The sequence below is a fragment of the Moschus berezovskii genome, chromosome X (genome assembly GCF_049115385.1).
Source record: "Moschus berezovskii isolate FMDL1 chromosome X, NW_MosBer_1.0, whole genome shotgun sequence".
Classification (NCBI taxonomy): domain Eukaryota; kingdom Metazoa; phylum Chordata; class Mammalia; order Artiodactyla; family Moschidae; genus Moschus; species Moschus berezovskii.
In genome coordinates this window covers 63,440,683-63,458,025 of record NC_142488.1, presented here as the reverse complement: position 1 = coordinate 63,458,025, position 17,343 = coordinate 63,440,683, and the positions used below count along the sequence as shown (strand labels likewise).

At 51.9% G+C, this 17,343-nt stretch overlaps 1 protein-coding gene across 1 annotated transcript; it reads left to right on the top strand.

Annotated features, from left to right (window-relative positions):
• Positions 1-6,854: 6,854 nt before the first annotated feature.
• LOC148773330 (uncharacterized protein CXorf49 homolog) lies at positions 6,855-16,161 on the top strand. The gene is made up of 5 exons (XM_088833701.1): positions 6,855-8,150; positions 8,787-8,943; positions 9,502-9,578; positions 15,250-15,295; positions 15,851-16,161. The coding sequence occupies exons 1-5, from the start codon at positions 6,855-6,857 to the stop codon at positions 15,889-15,891; spliced, it is 1,617 nt and encodes a 538-aa protein (XP_088689827.1). The 3' UTR covers positions 15,892-16,161.
• Positions 16,162-17,343: the final 1,182 nt, after the last annotated feature.

The window sequence follows — 17,343 nt, the reverse complement described above, 5'->3', positions numbered from 1 at the left end:
ACACCATTCCTGAAAGATCAGGGTTTTATTACACAAAAGGGGGTATGATGGTAGGTAGCACATTCAGAGTTGGTGCCTGGACATCTCTCTATGTGAACAGAAGTCTGCAAGGATAATGCCCTTGAGGCAGAAGGATGGGATTCAGGCAGTAAAGAAAGTCGAGACTGGTCCAGGTTCTGTAAAGCCTTGAGTGAGGTGAAGCAAGGGTCGGATCCCCATTATTCAAGGGGTGCTGTCACATTCCCCAAATGTAGGAGGGGGATGATGCAGGATTCACCAAAGCTCAGGACAGGGTGTTGGGACTCTCAAAGTGCTGGAGTCGCTGGAGGAGGCTCTGGATCCTACCTTGCCATTCTCTGATATCTGCCAACTGCTGAGGGTGTGGATGGGTGAAAATGGGAAGGGTGGCTCTGGAGAGCACCTGGGATACTGCTGCTCATGTCAGAAACCGGAGACCGCCCAACATGAGTTACCTGAGGCAGGGGCAAATGGATGCCATGAGGAAGCGAAGTTAGGTGTGACTGCACCTGGACAATGGGGAGCACTTCCCCATACTCTCACGTTATTCCCTTCCAGGTCTCTTGGCATGAGGTCAGGTGGACAGACTACGTGTGGGTTGGAACAGTCAGAGACCTCAGGGTCGGGGTAGAACATTGGTGGAACTTCCTCCTTCCACTCAGACGCACCCCCTACCCCAGGACCAATTGGTCTTGATCACTTAATACACAGCTGTGACCTGACCCTGACCCAGTGGTTATCGCCAGGTTGTGTAGCACATCTTGCTGTTGTCCGAGTGAGTAAGTTTGGCAGAGACCTTCCAGCTGAGGTCTCTGCCCACAGAGACATGTGGGTAAGCTGTGCGCAGGGAGAAGTCCAGCAGCAGCATCGGCACCACCTTTGGGCAGAGAGGGGCCCGAGCCTGTGGTCACCAGGGTGAGGAAGTGGAGAAGCTCATGGAAGGGGAGGTGGGAGGGTGTGAACAGAACCCCTCATTCACTTTTTACCAGGCTCCCTGATCCAAAATCACTGCAGATGCTGATTGCAGCCATGAAATTAAAAGACACTTACTCCTTGGAAGGAAAGTTATGACCAACCTTGATAATATATTAAAAAGCAGAGACATTACTTTGCCAACAAAGGTCCATCTAGTCAAGGCTATGGTTTTTCCCGTGGTCATGTATGGATGTGAGAGCTGGACTGTGAAGAAAGCTGATCGCCGAAGAATTGATGCTTTTGAATTGTGGTGTTGGAGAAGACTCTTGAGAGTCCCTTGTACCGCAAGGAGATCCAACCAGTCCATTCTAAGGGAGATCGATCCTGGGTGTTCATTGGAAGGACTGATGCTAAAGCTGAAACTGCAATACTTTGGCCACCTCATGCGACGAGTTGACTCACTGGAAAAGACTGATGCTGGGCAAGGTTGGGGGCGGTAGGAGAAGGGGACGACCGAGAATGAGATGGCTGGATGGCATCACCGACTCTGTGGACATGAGTTTGAGTGAACTCTGGGAGTTGGTGATGGACAGGGAGGCCTGGTGTGCTGTGATTCATGGGGTCACGGAGAGTCGGACACGACTGAGCGACTGAACTGAACTGAACTTCCCTCCTCTAAGCGCACAGTTCAGACCAACTACCTCACTGTAATGTTGCTGGAAACATACATCACAGGCCTTGGCTCAGCCCCAAGCCTTCCACTTCCAGTGGGAAATCCGTGGCAGGGCCTGAGGCATAGGCTAAAGAAATACATCTGGGCCCCAGGGGGTAGGAGGAAGGCCGAAGCCCAGCCTCATTCAGCGCACCCCTGTCGCCCTTCCCCCTCAGGCCGCTTCTCCAGCCTGGGTGACAGCAGCAGCTGCCCTGGAGAGCCCTAGGCCCCATCCTGCCTGGTTCTGCTGCCTGTCCAACTCCTGGGAAGACGCTCCCTCCCCATCACACCCCCACCCCACCAGCATCAGCCCCAGGTCTGCCTCTCTCTCTGGACTCTTGAGGGAGACTGGCACAATCCAAGAATTTACAGTAGGTGAGCCGTGAAGAGAGCACTGGCTGCGGTGGGCACAGTAATCATGCCCCAAAATGTCCAAGTCCGAATCCCCGCAGTTGGCTTTTATGTTCCTTTGCATGATAGCAGTTGGTTAAGCTTGCAGATGCAATAAAGCCTGCTACTCAGCTGACTTAAAGTGGGGAGACTCTCACCTCTAATGGGCAGGTCCAGCCGGGCACTTTGGGGCTGCCAGGGTTGCCATGTGGGCTGTCCCTGTGTGACCCAGGGAGCAGCGTTTGAATGACTACGGTGTGCTTGCGGTACCTGTGCTTGTGCAGTGTTGGTGTCCTGGTAAGTACTGCTCAGATGCAGATGGAGGACTTTTACAAAGAAGATTCACTTTCTTTTAAAAGATTTGCCATTCCTATTTCATAAAACAACCTTTCCACACATAGAAGAGAAATTGCATTGAATGAAACAGACAATACATATCCACATTATAGAGAGTGAAAGCCTTCAACCTGACGAATAGGTAGGTAACAATCAACCCATTTCACTATACTCAGGTGCCATGTACATTGCACATCCACGAGTCACCTATATATCCTTTTCCCTCACAGAATCCTCATGGATAAGTCTACCTACTGCCTATTCCATTTACTTCACATTCTTGAGGGGGCCAAACTATATATAGAGAAAACAGATGGGGCGTTGCCTGCATCTGGGAATTGACATAAGGGGTTAAACTACAAAAAACCAGAAGCAATTTTGCAGGTGATGAAAAAGTTTTTTGTTTCCATTGTGGTGGTGGTACCATAAGAGGATGTGCTTATAGTGGCTCAGAGAAATTGTAAGTAAACTGTATCTTAACCCTTTTTCAACAGCACAAGAGACGGTTTTACGCATGGTCATCACCAAATGGTCAATACCAAAATGAAATTGATTACAGTCTTTGTAGCTGAAGGTGGAGAATCTGTATATAGTCAGAAAAAACAAGACCTGGAGTTGCCAGAAACCCATCCTGGACATTCATGTTTCCATACAACGTTTTTAGGTACTTGCAGATTTCTTGAGTTCTTGCTTAGAACAGTGCAGTATATCTTTTATTGCGGCATACTTCCTTTTCTAATAGTTGTACAACACAGATTTCTATCTATATAAACCCAAAGACCAGAGTTTAAATCCTGATTCCACCACCTACTAGATGTTTCACTTTGGACAGGTTATCACATAGTTGTGCCTCGTATATAAAATAGGGATCAGATTAGTGTCGACCTCATATGGCTGTTGTGAGAATTAAGTGTCACAGTGCCTGTAGAGGGCCTAGCACAGAGTAAAGTTTCAACAGATATTAGTAGTTTTTGTGATGAAAATCTAAGTAGCAGTCAGGGTTTTTTGCCCTTATAAAAAACACTGTTGTGAGCAAACTTCTTTATACACAGAGAATTACTTTTAAAATACTTACCTAGATTAACTACGAGAAAAAGACAAAAATATCTAAAATCATAAATAAAAGAGGGGATATTACAACCAATGCAACAATAACAAACAGGATAAACCAATACAATATTGTAAAGTAATTAGCCACCAAGTAAAATAAATAAATTTTTAAAAAAAGAGAATATTATGAACAATTGTGGCAGGAAATTGGACAATCTAGGAGAAATGAAAAAATTCCTAGAAACACACAATCTACCAGAACTGAATCAAGGAGAAACAGAAAACCCAAGAGACCAACAATGAGATTGAATCAGTAATGACAAACCTCCTCACAAAGAAAAAAAAAAAGAAATCAAGAACTGATAGCTTCACTGGAGTATTCCGCCAAACATTTAAACAACTGATACCAATCTTTCTCAAATGCTTCCAAAAGATTGAAGAAGAGGGAACACTTCCAAACTCATTTTATGAGGCCAGCATTATCCTGATATCAAGGGCACCAAAAGAAAAGAACACCACAGGCCACTTTCCCGGACGAATGCAGATGCAAAAATCCTCAACAAAATACTAGCAGAACAATTCAACAGCACATTAGAAGGACTATGTGCCACAGTCAAAAGGGATTTGTCCTTTGGTTGCAAGGATAGTTTAACATATAAAAATCAATCATCGTAATAAAACACATGAACAGAATGAAGGACAAAAGTCACATGATCATCTCTATAGATGCATAAAAAATTCAACACTCCTTCACGAGGAAAAGCAGTCAAAGGACTAGGAGTAGAAAGAAATTACCTCGACATCATAAAGGCCACAACTAACGTCATACTCAGTGGGGAAAAACGGAAATCTCTTCTTCTAAGGTAAGGAACAGGGCAAGGAAGCCCGCTCTCCCCGTCATGTTAGTATTCAACAACTGGAAGTCATAGCCAGAGCTGTTAGGAAAGCAAAAGAAAGAAAAGCCATCCAAATCAGAAAGAAGTAAAATTATCTCTGTTGAAGATAGCATGATTTTGTACATGCAAAACTCAAAAGATTACATGCACCCACACACACACACACACACACACACATGCACACAACTGGTAGAACTCATAAACAAATTCAACAAAGTTGTAGGACACAAAACCCAAAAGCAAAACTCAGTTGGATTACTATACACTAACAAAGAACAATTTGAAATGGAAATTAAGAAAACAATTCCATTGACATTAGCAGCAAAGAAAGGATAAAATACTGAGGAAAAAACTCAAGCAAGGAGTCAAAAGACTTTACACCGCAAGCTACAAAATATTGCTGAAAGAAACTAAAAAGGTCACAAATAAGTGGAAAGGCATCTGTCTGCACGGACCAGAATACTAAATACTGTTAAGAAGTCCATACTATCTGAGGTGGCTAATTTTATGTGTCAGCTTGACTGGTCCACAGAGTGCCTAGATATTTACTCAAACATTATTCTGGGTCTTTGCATACGGTGCTTTTCCATGAGATTAACATTTAAATCAGTCAACTGGGTAAAACAGATTTCCCCCTGATAATGTGGGTGGGCTTCACCTAATCAGTTGATAGTCTGAATAAAACAAAAAGGCAACCTCTCCTCATGTAAGAGAATTCCTCTTGCGTGAAAGCCTTTGGACCTGGGACATCAGCTTCTTTTCTTGCCTTTAGACCCAAACTGAAATATCGGCTCTACTGGTTTGGTTCTTAGGCCTTCTAACCCGGACTAGAGCTAAATCACTGGCTCTTCTGGGTCTCCAGATAGTCAACTCACCCTCTAGATCTTGGGACTTACCAGCCTCTATAACTGAATGAGTCGATTCTTTTACACACACACATACACTCCACTGGATCTGTCCTTCTAACACACTACCCAGAGTGATCTACAGATCCAATGCAAACCCTGTCAAAATCCCAAGAGCATGCTTTACAGAATTAGAAAAACTCGTCCTAAAATTTAAGTAGAATCTAAAGAGATCCTTAATAGGGAAAACAATCTGGGAAAAGAAAAAGTAGAGAACTCGCACTTCCTGATTTCAAAAACATTACAAAGCTACGGTAATGAAAACTGTGTGTTACTGCCATATTAACAAATAGACCAATGGAATAAAATAGAGATCTTAGAAATAAACCCTCCCTTTTAGAAGATGTGCCAGGCAGTGGACTTATTGATATAGAGGGAAAAAAAGAGCTTTCTTAGATCTTTGTATCAAAGCAAGGACTCTGGAGGCAGATTGCTTGGCTTCAATTCTACCACTGATCCCTATGGGCCAAATGACGGTGGGCCAGTGGCCGAACCTCTCAGAATCTGTTTCCTCACCTGTAAGAGGCTGGTAATCATTGGTACTATAGTCCTAGGAATGTCACAAGGAAGCATTACTATTTACGTACAGCACTTAGAAGAGTGCCGGGCACGGGGTCTCTGCTGTATAAGTTGCTTTTCATAGATTCTGCCAAATTACCTCCCAAATGGAGTTCTTGCACCATCGCCACAGAGGTTTGCTCCTAAACTCTCCCACTCTCGGAATGGGTAAGCACTTGGAAGCTTGTCGTCCTAGTGTGTGAAGCCCGATTCGTGGTTTTAGTTTACACCTCCAGGATCAGCCGGGGTGAGCATTTTTGCGGGTGTAACTGGACGCTGACTGAGACTCTCTCTGCTTTGAATTGCCTCAGAGTGGGGAACGAGCTGAGGGAGTGAGGTCAACCCCAGTCTGTCCCCCAAATCTGCCCGCCGAGAATGTTTGATGGAGCAGTTGAGGCAGAGATGTTACAGAACAATCCTACGATCCCTTTGTCCTCTGGCCACTAAGGGAGAAGTACGCCGACCACTCACCACTGAGTGCGGGATTCCTCTGCCCATTCTCCCACTGGGTCATAAGACGTGTGGTGGAAGGGAGGCTGGCAAATGCTTTCAGCTTGTGCTAGGCGCCCGGTGCCTCCATCCCGATGTTTCCTCCTCACCTCCCAGGAGACCAGCGCGCTCAGGACCGCCCTGCCTCCTGCTCCACCCACTTTGTACAGAGTCAGGGCTCAGGGCTGTGACTCTAACGGGAAAGGGGAGGTGGGACAGGAGGAGGCGGCACGAGACGCCTGACAGAGGTACGCTCGCACCGTGACCTTCACCCGCCACCTCGCCAACTGCCGGGATGCCCTTTGGGCTTGGCAGCGGACCAGAGGACGCCCTCGACCCCATTGGTTACACCTCGCGGGGGCGGCCGAGCAAGGCGCGTGCTGGTTGGCAGGAACTGGACCAATGAGGAGGCGACAGCGCTGGCACGCTGAAAGCCTCGCGTGATTTGCGGCGCTCTCCTGCGTGCCCGCGTCGCCTGCCCTGACCGCCATCACCACCGCCATCGCCACCGCCACCGCCACCACCACTGTGGCCCGGTTGAGAAATCGTCGCCGCCCCAGGTCCGGCGGCCACCCAGATCGCGACATGAGCTCCTCAGATGATGAGGTGTCCGCTGGGGGAGGGGGTTTCGGCTCAGAGTGCGGGAAGCAGACCAGCGGCCGTGAGGCCGGCTCCACAGCCCCGCGGGGACCTGGCCCTGGCCCCGGCCCCAAGCCGGGGGCACGGCGAAGTGGCGAGGCGGAGGGCACGGGTGGCTTCCCAGACCCTGAGGGCTTCGAGTCAGAGCGGGAGGTGCTGGAAGCGGGAGGGCCGGTGCTGTCGGGCTGCGAAGGCCGGCCTGGCTCCCCGGCTGACGACAAGGGGCACGCCCTGCATCTGGCTGACGAGTCAGTGGCGGCCATCCTGCAGCAGCTGGCCGACCTGAACGTGCCGGGCAGGCGCAGATACCTGTCCCCGGAGAGCTACGCCGTCGGCGAAGTGTCTGCCTTGTGGGACCTCGAGGTGGGTCCCGGCAGTGGAGGCGCGGCCGCCCAGACGGGTGGGGAAGTGGCACAGGCTGAGGCCGGCCCTTTCCGGGTCGGCGGGCCCGAGGCGGGCCGACCCTGGGGGAACCCTAAGAGAGGCACTAAGAGTAGGCTGAACGTGGCTGTGGATCGCCAGTGGCCCCCCTCAGAAAGCCCAGGCGGGCTGCTGTCTGACCCCGAGTCCTCTGACGAGTTCACTGAGGTACAGGTGATGAGGGTGAGCATTTATCGCAGAGACGGAGGCCAGGCCAAGCTGAACATCCCCGAGGATCCCGGGGACACAGCCAGACACTCGAATGTCCAAGGCAAGCAGAATCTCCTTAACGTGCCAGGCCCTTGCCTGTCCTCGGCTCCGCGAGGATTAATTTCAGGTGTGGAAAGGCAGGGCAGGCAGGGCGATGCAAAGCAGGAGGCCATCTTACCCCCTAAGAAAATGCAGAGCGTGTTCAGGGGGAAGGGGGACAGCCTGCCCAGCTACCCGGGAGTAGCAGTAGCATCAGGTACTGCAGCTGGCACTACAGGCAGCCTGCCGTGGCCCTCTCCTAGGAGGAAGGGGGCCCAGGAGAAGAAATCCCTCGGGGGTGCCTCTAAACCTGCCCTGGGGAGAACCTTCCCTTCCTGGGGGCAGGGAATCTCGGCCACTCCCCTGGAACCGGCCACCTTACCCCCAATCTCCGGCATCCCGATGCTTGGGAAGCCCAAGAAGTCTGCCTTGGATCCTCGTGGAGCCAAAGAGTCCAAGCACACCGGCGCTGGGAAGAAATCCGTGGCTAGGCGGGCCGGGGAGTCCCTGGCAGCAGTGGCGGTTTCAGGAGAAGAGAACGACCCATATAGAGACCCAGTCCCAAAGGGCCAAGTGAGTAGGCCAGGCCGCTCCTCTCTCCCCACTCTTCCCCCTCCCACCCTCCCCAGGACACAGGTCTTCACCCCGTGTTCCCTCTCTCCTTCCCTCAGGGGTCATCATTGGGAGGCCCTCGGTCACTGGGTCATTAGGATGCCAGATTGGGGTCCTTTTACTAGGGACAGACGTTAAGGTAGCACTTTGGGTGTGCTGGGCTCGGTTCTCCACCCTTGGCCTGTTTCCAGCCTCCTCCACGAGGCTGGGGCTGGAGTGGAAGGGAGAGCTGGTAGCTGAATTGATTTGAGGGGACCCCTTAAAAGCTTCACAGAGCTTCGGTGTTCAGACGCATCACTTTCCTGAATCCTACTTCCTCGCTGTTCTCCAAACCTTCCTTGCAGGGGCCCCAGGCTTTCTCAGTGCCACACTGTTGTCCCTAGCACAGCTCTGCCTCCTGGCCTGGGGCTGACTGACAGAGAATGTGCTAAAGAGATCAGCCTTTCAATTCTCTTTCCAATTCCTTGCCTCAGCTCGGTCTTGAGTCGTACGAGCTCTCTCACACACAGACATCGACATATAAATGCACCGGTGCACACATGCGTGCGCCCAGACACGCATCCTTACCCCAGATCAGTGAGAAATCTTTGTTTTTAGCTGACCACTGACAGGCCATGGCCATCTCGTCCACGGGTGCATCGTGGAGAACCCAGCAGCGTCAGCCTCAACATCAGAGGCACGCAGGCGTCAGGAAACTTGGAGCCCGTGGCCATGAAGAAGGGAGAAGGCATGCCCAGAGGGCCTGGCCCCTCAGGTGAGTGTCCTGGGTTTTGATATGGGGGGAGGGGACCAGGGGTGAGGGCAGAAACCTCTGTCTCTGACCCACTCTCTCTCTCTCTCTCTCTCTCTCTGCTGGGGGCTCAGGCTTGCTCTCAGGCCACTTCTCCCATGGGAAACAGGGTGTCAACAGGGCTGGCCCTGGCCCCATCACCTTCTGTGTGGGATTTGTTTGGCAGGGGTGATCAGTGGCAGTGCCCCAACAGCTACTCTGGGCGTAGACCTGCAGGCTCATAGCTTTTTCTGTGAAGTGCTCTTCGCTCACATTGCTGTCCCAGGTGCTGGCTGTGGCTGCCGCTCTGGGAGGCTCGAACCCAGAACCACAGTCTTTGGCGACCATCGTGGTGAAATGGCTGCCCCTGTGGGATAGGAGGGGCAGGCCCAGAGAGAAGGTTTGGGCTGCCTGCCGGGCAGAGCAGGGGAGGCTTGATGCTAGCAGAGGGTGGTACTGCCTCACCTCGCGTTAGACCCTGCTTGGCCCTTTCTACCTCACTGGGAGCCTGAGAAGCTGGATTGTGTGTCCTTTCCCTGTCAGGTGACCAGAAACCAACTGACCACCCCCCAAGACCGAAAAGGCAGCAGCAGCCACCCGGAAGGCAGGGCTGTCCTGGGGTAATGCTTCTTCTGGCTCCTGGAAATGCACACCCAAACCCCATGGTGGGATCTGGGTCCAAGTTCAACTGACATGTGTGGGGCCCCTCCCCCGTCCCCATCCCGCACCCCAGGGAGGGAGCCCACCTCTTTTCCACTGAGGAAAGTCTTTCCCTTGCCAGTCTGGGCACCTGGCTGTGGGATGGAGGGCCTGGGGGAGACGAGAGGAGGAGGGGAGGGGCGGCGGGTGTATACTAACCATTTCTCTTCCTCCTGTGTCTGCTGGCCTAGTGTCTGGTGCTACCGAGAGAGAGAGAGAGACGAGCTGAAGGAGAAACTTGGTATGAGGAACCAGGGAGGTAGAGCAGCATGTTCTTAGTGCAGAAGCGGGGTGGGCCCTTGGGGGTGGGGTGGGCTGCTGGTGCAGGGGCCTCACACAGATTAGCATTCCTGTGGGGAGAACCTAGCAAACCTACCCTGGATTCTGCTGTTCAGCTGGGTGTGCGGATAAGTAGCAAAGTACCGTGTGCACACTTTGCCAGCCAGACAAGCCCTAGAGAACTCCTTTTGATAGTACTTGTAGAGATGCCTTGTTGAGCCTTGGCTTTAACAGCTGCTTTGTGTGGCCTCTGAGGTTCTTGTTGGATTGGTTATTTGCCAGACAATTTTTGAGTTTGAGAGCTGCAGACACATTTTGGTTCCTTTTAGGAAACGGCTCCACATTTAACTCAGGAGATGGAGAGCTCCTTGCATCAGGGCTGGGGGGAGTGGGTTTCAGGTTGCAGGGCTAGGCGCTTCCCCACGGGGACAGGGGAACAGGCTTCTATATCCCTCTGTCTGAAGCACCTTCTTGTGCCTCTCCCTGTTGCAGCCTCCCTGCAGCACCTGGCCGACAAGTTCCAGATCCTTTGAAATGAGTGTTACACACTCCATACCCCTTCCCACAGTCCTGGCTGTTGAGCAGGGCTGTGGGCTGGCCCTGGCTTGAGGCTCTTCCTTGACTCTGCGGTTTCAGAGGCTGAGCCCAGCATCTTCCTGCAGAAGGAGCAGATATTACCTCCGTGGCCGGCGAGCTGTGGCCAAGCTTGTTCCCTCCTGTTCTGCCTCCACCAGAGCATCCTCTGCCCCTTGTTTTGCCCCCTCTCTGCCCCAGTTTCACAGCAGTTTTTGATTAAAGGACTTCTCGTGTTCTGTGTTCGCTCCTTTCTCTGGGGGATAGGGGTTGGGAGAGTGGGGTGAGGTTGGTCGGAAGCTGCTCCATATCAAAGCCTTTTCCAGAACAGTACGTCTGGAATCCTGTGTTGGGGACTCTGGGTCAGCCTCTGCCACCATCCAGGCCATCAGGCCAGCGGAGCGCCCCTGGTCTGGGTTCTGTGTGGGCTCTGTCTGGCCACATTGGCACGTCCTCCCTTTCCCCTGAAGGCCCTCTTCTAGTTCTCTTAAACACCCTTCTCTGGGGTTTGGCGGTTCCCATCCATCAGTGCCAGTCTGCCTCCGTGTCAGAAGGAACTCATGACCTCCTTCCAGAGCTTCAATCCTTCACCCTTCCCTGAACTCATGGTCCATCTTACCCTGACTACTCTGCTTTCCTCTGAGCACCCTCGATCCCTCCCCTGGCTTGCCTTTGGTGACCTTGCCTGCACATGTACTTCAGCAGGTGGCAACAGGCACAGGTGTGCTCATCTTCCCCCTTGCCGGGCCCTGTCCTCTCAGTGGAGTCCCTGCTGCCCCGAACCCCAGCTGGTGCCACCTTGCAAGCAGGAACCTGCCCACTGTCCTCCTGTCCTATTTAGCCCTCACCCCTGAGACTCGGGCACCAATAATTCCACTTCTTCTTCCTTGGATTCTTTAAAGGGCTTGAGGATGAAGCCTGGACCCAGTGAGATGGGCAGCAGAGGGAAGGTACAGGGAATACAGGAGAAATACTAGTCTCCGGGCACGGGGTCAGGAGAGGCATCTGTTTGGTACCAACCCAAGGCAGAGTGCCCCCTGACAGCTAGAGATGGATGGTGCAGTCCTTTGAGTTTTCACATCCTCCCTGGCCTAGCCAGCTGATCACCCTTGCCTCCAGCCTGAGCCTCTGTATACCACTGAGTGGAAATTGGCCCATCATGCTCTATGGCAAGTGTGGTTAGTAGGTCTCTGTTCTTGCAAGGTCCCTGTCAAATACTGTGTCAAATACAGACCATTGACACGGATCTTCCAACAAATGATGTGCCGCAGCTCAGTATCCCACACTGCCTCTTTAGGGCACATGAGAAGGAGTCTGAACTCCGTGTTCAACTTCACCCTCGCTGGAGTTTGGGGAGTACTTCCTATCCCTCAGCCAGCACCCAGGACTCTGCCAACCTGAGAATCAGAGGGACAGATCTGTGTTCAAGTGAAATGACTTCTGCCTGACACCCTTCCTGAAAGACCAGGGTTTTATTACTGAAAAGGGGGTATGGTAGGTATCACATTCAAAGCTGGTACCTGGGCATCTCTCTGTGTGAATAAAGGTCTTCTGGGATAATGCCCTTGAGGCAGAAAGATGTGATTCAGGGAGTAAAGGAAGTAGAGACTGCTCCAGGTCTTCCAGACCCAGTAACTGAACCCAAGTATCCTGCATTGGCATGCAAACTATGTACCACTGAGCCAACAGGGAAGTACTACACGTTGTTTAGGTATCGTGTCGGGAGGATCCCCTGGAGAAGGAAATGGCAATCCACTCCAGTATTCTTGCCTGGAGAGTCCCATGGATGGAAGAGCCTGGTAGGCTACAGTCCATGGGGTCGCAAATAGTCGGACACGACTGAGCGACTTCACTTCACTTCATCTTACAAGGAGCAGGTGATACACAGTGCAAAAATCAAGACACTATCACTTTATAAGATACACAGACTGTAATCAAAGTTGCCAATAAGAGGAACAATACTGTTAGTAAAGATTTAAACCAGTACTCTCTTGAAACAAACCATTTTCCTAGCATTTCCCTTAAACTGGGAAGAGGATCATTCAGAGTGGAAATTTGACTTTTCGTATACATCATAAAGGGGGTTGCGTTAGAAGACTCCTCAGGTATAAAAAGACAGCATTCACTGTATTATAGTATAAGATCCCCTTGGGAAGCTGTTAGAATATTGAGGGCCATGCATTCTGCAGGACTGCTTTTCTCATCATGGAAATTTCTGAATTGAGCAAACTAATGGCTTGGTTACTATCATTAAAGGCTTCCTGGGTGAATTCTGTTAAAGCGTCTATATGGAATATCTTCTATTCCAGCTGAAGGAATAAGTATTGTGGCCAAATAATCATACCATTGGAGAACTGATTGAACCCAGCAGGGAAGCATTGAAGTCAGACTGACAGCGGCTGCTTTCAGGGTACCTGTAGGCAGCGTTGAGCCTAAAGGAAACCTACTGTACACCTTCCTAACCAACCCAGGGAAGATGCAAGGCCAAAACTGTGTTCCATATAACTACTGGATCCAGTTAGGAGCTAGCCAATATATGTCCCAGCCAGTGAAAAACACACTTCAGAACCTGAAACATACATACACCCAAAGGCTATCAAATATTAGACAGGATTCATTTGGGGTTTTCATAAATTTACAGACATGTATCCAACACCATCATCCTGCAACTTGCAGTATGAAGTCAGGAGGATGCTTTTGAAATCGATGATAATGGCCTGATTCATTCTTTTGGACTGCCACACTTGACTCTACTGGATGCCACAGCATGTTGCATTGATCCCTTTGCTTACTGAAGAGAATTGGGAGTGTTCTCAGTTTTTCCCGTCACCAACACCACTGTGCATGTGTTTTCGTACACTACAAGTACCAGCGTGTCTCTGGAAAATGTACCGGGCAGCGGACTTCCTGGAACAGAGAAAAAATAGCTTTTTTTTTTTTTTTAAAGATTAAACCTTTGGCTCAAAGCAAGGACTCTGGAGTCATATTGCTTGGCTTCAATTCTGCCACTGATCCCTATGGGCCAAATGCCCTTGGGCCAGTGGCTGAACCTCTCAGAACCTGTTTCCTCACCTGTAAGAGGCTGGTAATCATTGGTACTATCGTCCCAGGAGTCTCACTAGGAAGCATTACTATTTACGTACAGCACTTAGAAGAGTGCCAGGCACAGGGTCCCTGCTGTTTAAGTTGCTTTTCATAGATTTTGCCAAATTACCTCCCAAATGCATCTCTGTGCAAGACGGTGGTGCACACTGTCACAGGGGTTTGCTCCTAAACTCTCCCACTCCCGGAATGGTTAAGCTCTTGGAAGCTTGTCGTCCTAGAGTGTGAAACCCGATTCATGGTGTTAGTTTGCCTCCAGGATCAGTGGTGGTGAGCCTCTTTGTGGGTGTAACTGGACACTCAAACTCCCTCTTTGAATTACCTCAGAGTGGGGAAAAGAAGGAGCTGAGGGAGTGAGGTCAACCCCAGTCTGTCCCCGAAATCTGCCTGCCAAGAACGTTTGATGGAAGCAGATGAGGCAGATTGCTTGCAGAACAAAAATAGGATCCCTTTGCCCTCTGGCCACGTATGGAGAAGTACGCCGACCAGTGATCACTGAGTGCAGGACTCCTCTGCCCATTCTCTCATTGGGTCGTAAGGCTTGTGGTGGAAGGGAGGCTGGCAAATGCTTTCAGCACGTTCTAATGCCCACGTCTCCATTCTGACGTTTCATCCTCACCTCCCAGGAGACCAGGGCCCTCCGGACCCTCCTGCTTCCCGCTCCACTCACTTTGCACAGTCAGGGCTCAGAGCTGTGACTCTAAGCAGAAAGGGAAGGCAGGACAGGAGGAGGTGGGACGAGAGGCTTGACAGAGGTACTCATACCATCCCCTTCCCCCGCCAACTCAACTGCCCTGATGACCCTTGGGCGTGGCAGCAAAGCGGAGGAGGCCTTTGGCCCCATTGGTTGCTCCTCGAGGGGGCGGGCCAACAAGGCGCGCGCTGGTTGGCGGGAACCGGACCAATAAGGAGGCCATGGCGCGGGCGTCCCGGGCAGCTGAAACCCCGGCGCCTTTTGCCACAATCTTGTGCGTGAGGTGCCTGTGGTGCTTGACCGCTCGCTCCAGATGCCGCTGGCCTCACCTTCTGTGACCGGCACCACCACTGCCACCGCAACTCCACCCCAACTCCAACCCAGAACCACAGTCTTTGGGGACCGCAGTGGTGAAAATGCTGCTCTTGGGGAACAGGGGAGGCAGGCCCATAGAGAAGGTGTAGCCTGGCAGGCAGAGCAGGGGAGGCTTGTTGCCAGCAGATCGAGGTGCTGCCTCACCTCGCGTTAGAGCCTGGTTGGCCCTTTCCACGGCACTGGGAGCCTGGGAAGCTGGATTGTGTGCCCTTTCCCTCTCAGGTGACCAGGAACCGACTGACCATTCCCCAGGACTGGAAAGGAAGCAGCAGCCACCGGGAATGCTGGACTGTCCTCGGGTAATGCTTCCTCTGGCTCCTGAAATGCACACCCAGTCCTCATGGTGGAATCTGGATCCGAGTTCCACTGAAATGTGTAGGCCTCCCCACCTCGTCCCCATCCCACACCCCTCAGAAGGAACCTACCTCTTTTCCACTGAAGAAAGTCTTTCCCTTGCCGTTCTAGACATCTGGCTTTGGGTGGGTGGCCCTGGGGAGAGGAGAAAAAGGAGGCGACGGGAGGGCAGTGTATACTAACCGTTTCTCTTCCTCCTGTGTCTGCTGGCCTAGTGTCTGGTGCTACAGAGAGAGATAGACGAGCTTAAGGAGAAACTTGGTATAAGGAACCAGGGACAGAGAGCAGCGGGTTTTTAGGGCATAAGCTGGGTGGGCCCTTGAGGTGGGGTGGGCTGCAGGTGCAGGGGGCCTCGCAGGGATCAGCATTCCTGTGGGGAGGAGAACCTAGCAAGCCTGTCCCTGGAGTGTGTGGTGCGTGTTCAGCTGGGCGTGCGGACAAGAAGCAAAGTACTGTGTGGACTGCGTGCACACTCTGCCAGCCATTTGAGTCCTAGAGAGGTCCTTCTGATAGGACTTGTAGAGATGCCTTGTTGATTTTTCCCTTTAATTGCTGCTTGGTGAGGCCTCTAAGGTTCTCGGTAGATCGTTTGTTTGCGAGGCAATTTTTGAACTTGAGAGCTGCTGGCATATTTTGGTTCATTTTAGGAAATAGCTCCACATTTAAATCAGGTGGTGGGGAGTGATCAGGCCCAGAGCTCTTTGCATCAGGGCTGGGGTCGTGGCTTTCAGGTTGCAGGGCTAGGTGCTTCCCCACGGGGACAGGCTTCTATATCCCTCTGTCTGGAGCACCTTCTTGTGCCTCTCCCTGTTGCAGCCGCCATGCAGCACCTGGCCTACAAGTTCCAAGTGCTTTGAAGTGAGTGTTACACACTCCATACCCCTTCCCACAGTCCTGGCTGCTGAGCAGGGCTGTGGGCTGGCCCTGGCTTGAGGCTCTTCCCTGACTCTGCTGTTTCACAGGTTGAGCCCAGCATCTTCCTGCAAGAGGAGCAGCTTTTACCTCTGGGGCTGGCGAGCTGTGGCCAAGCTTGTTGCCTCCTGTTCTGCCTCCACCAGGGCATCCTCTGCCCCTTGTTTTGCCCCGTCTCTGCCCCAGTCTCACAGCAGTTGTTGATTAAAGGACTTCCCATATTCTGTGTTCTGCCCTGTCTCTGGGGGATAGGGGTTGGTGGAGTGGGGCAAGGCCTGGTGGGCAGCCACTCCATATCAGAGCCTGTTCCAGAACAGTATCTCTGGAATCTGTGGTGGGGACTCTGGGTCAGCCTCTGCTACCGTCCAGCCCGTCAGGCCAGCCGCGTGCCCCCAGTCTGTGTTCTGTGTGGGCTCTGTCTAGCCACATTGGCACGTCCTCCCTTTTCCCTGAAGGCCCTCTTCTAGTTCACTAAACACCCTCCTCTGGGGTTTAGCAGTTACCATTCATTGCTGCCATTCTGCCTCCTTGTCAGAAGGAACTCATGACCCCTTTACAGAGCTCCAGTCTTTCACCCTTCCCTCACTGCACTCATTGTCCTGCTTACCCTGACCACTCTGCTCTCCTGTCAGAGCACCCTCGATCCCTCCCTCCCCTGGCTTGCCATTGGTGACCTTGCCTGCTCGTGTACTTCAGCAGGTGGTAACAGGCACAGGTTTGCTTCTCTTCCCTCTTCCCGGGCCCTGCCCTCTCAGTGGAGTCCCTACCCCGCCCCCCGGTGCCACCTTGCAAGCAGGAACCTGCATACTCTCCCCCTCTCCTCTTTAGCACTCACCCCTGAGACTCAGGCACCAAAACTTTTGCTTCCCCTTCCTCGGGTTCAGTAAAGGCATGAGGATGAATCTTGGACCCAGTGAACTGGAGAGCAGGAGTGAAGGTACAGGGAACACAGGAGAAAAGCTCAGGTTAGTTGCTGAGCTGGAAGTCAAGAGAGGCGTCTGGTGCCAATCTGGGGCAGAGTGCACCCTGACAGCTCGAGATGGATGGTCCAGTCCTTGGAGCTTTCATATCCTCCCTGCCCTAGCCAGCTGACCAGCCTACACTCCTGCAGCATGGATGTCTCTCTGCCCTTGAGTGGAAACGGGCCCATCAGGCTCTATGACAAGTATGGTTGGTAAGTCTGCATTCTTAACAGGGTCTCCATCAAATACTGTTCCACCAGCCCCATGACATAGATTTTCCTGCAAATGATATTTCCCGGAGTGTCCCAGCTCAGTCTCCCACACTACTTGTTAGGGCACACAAGACTGAGTCTGAAATCCATGTTTAATTTCCCCCCGACCCTGAAGTTTGGGGAGGACTTCCTTCTCTCAGCCAAGACCCCAGGGCTGTGCCAG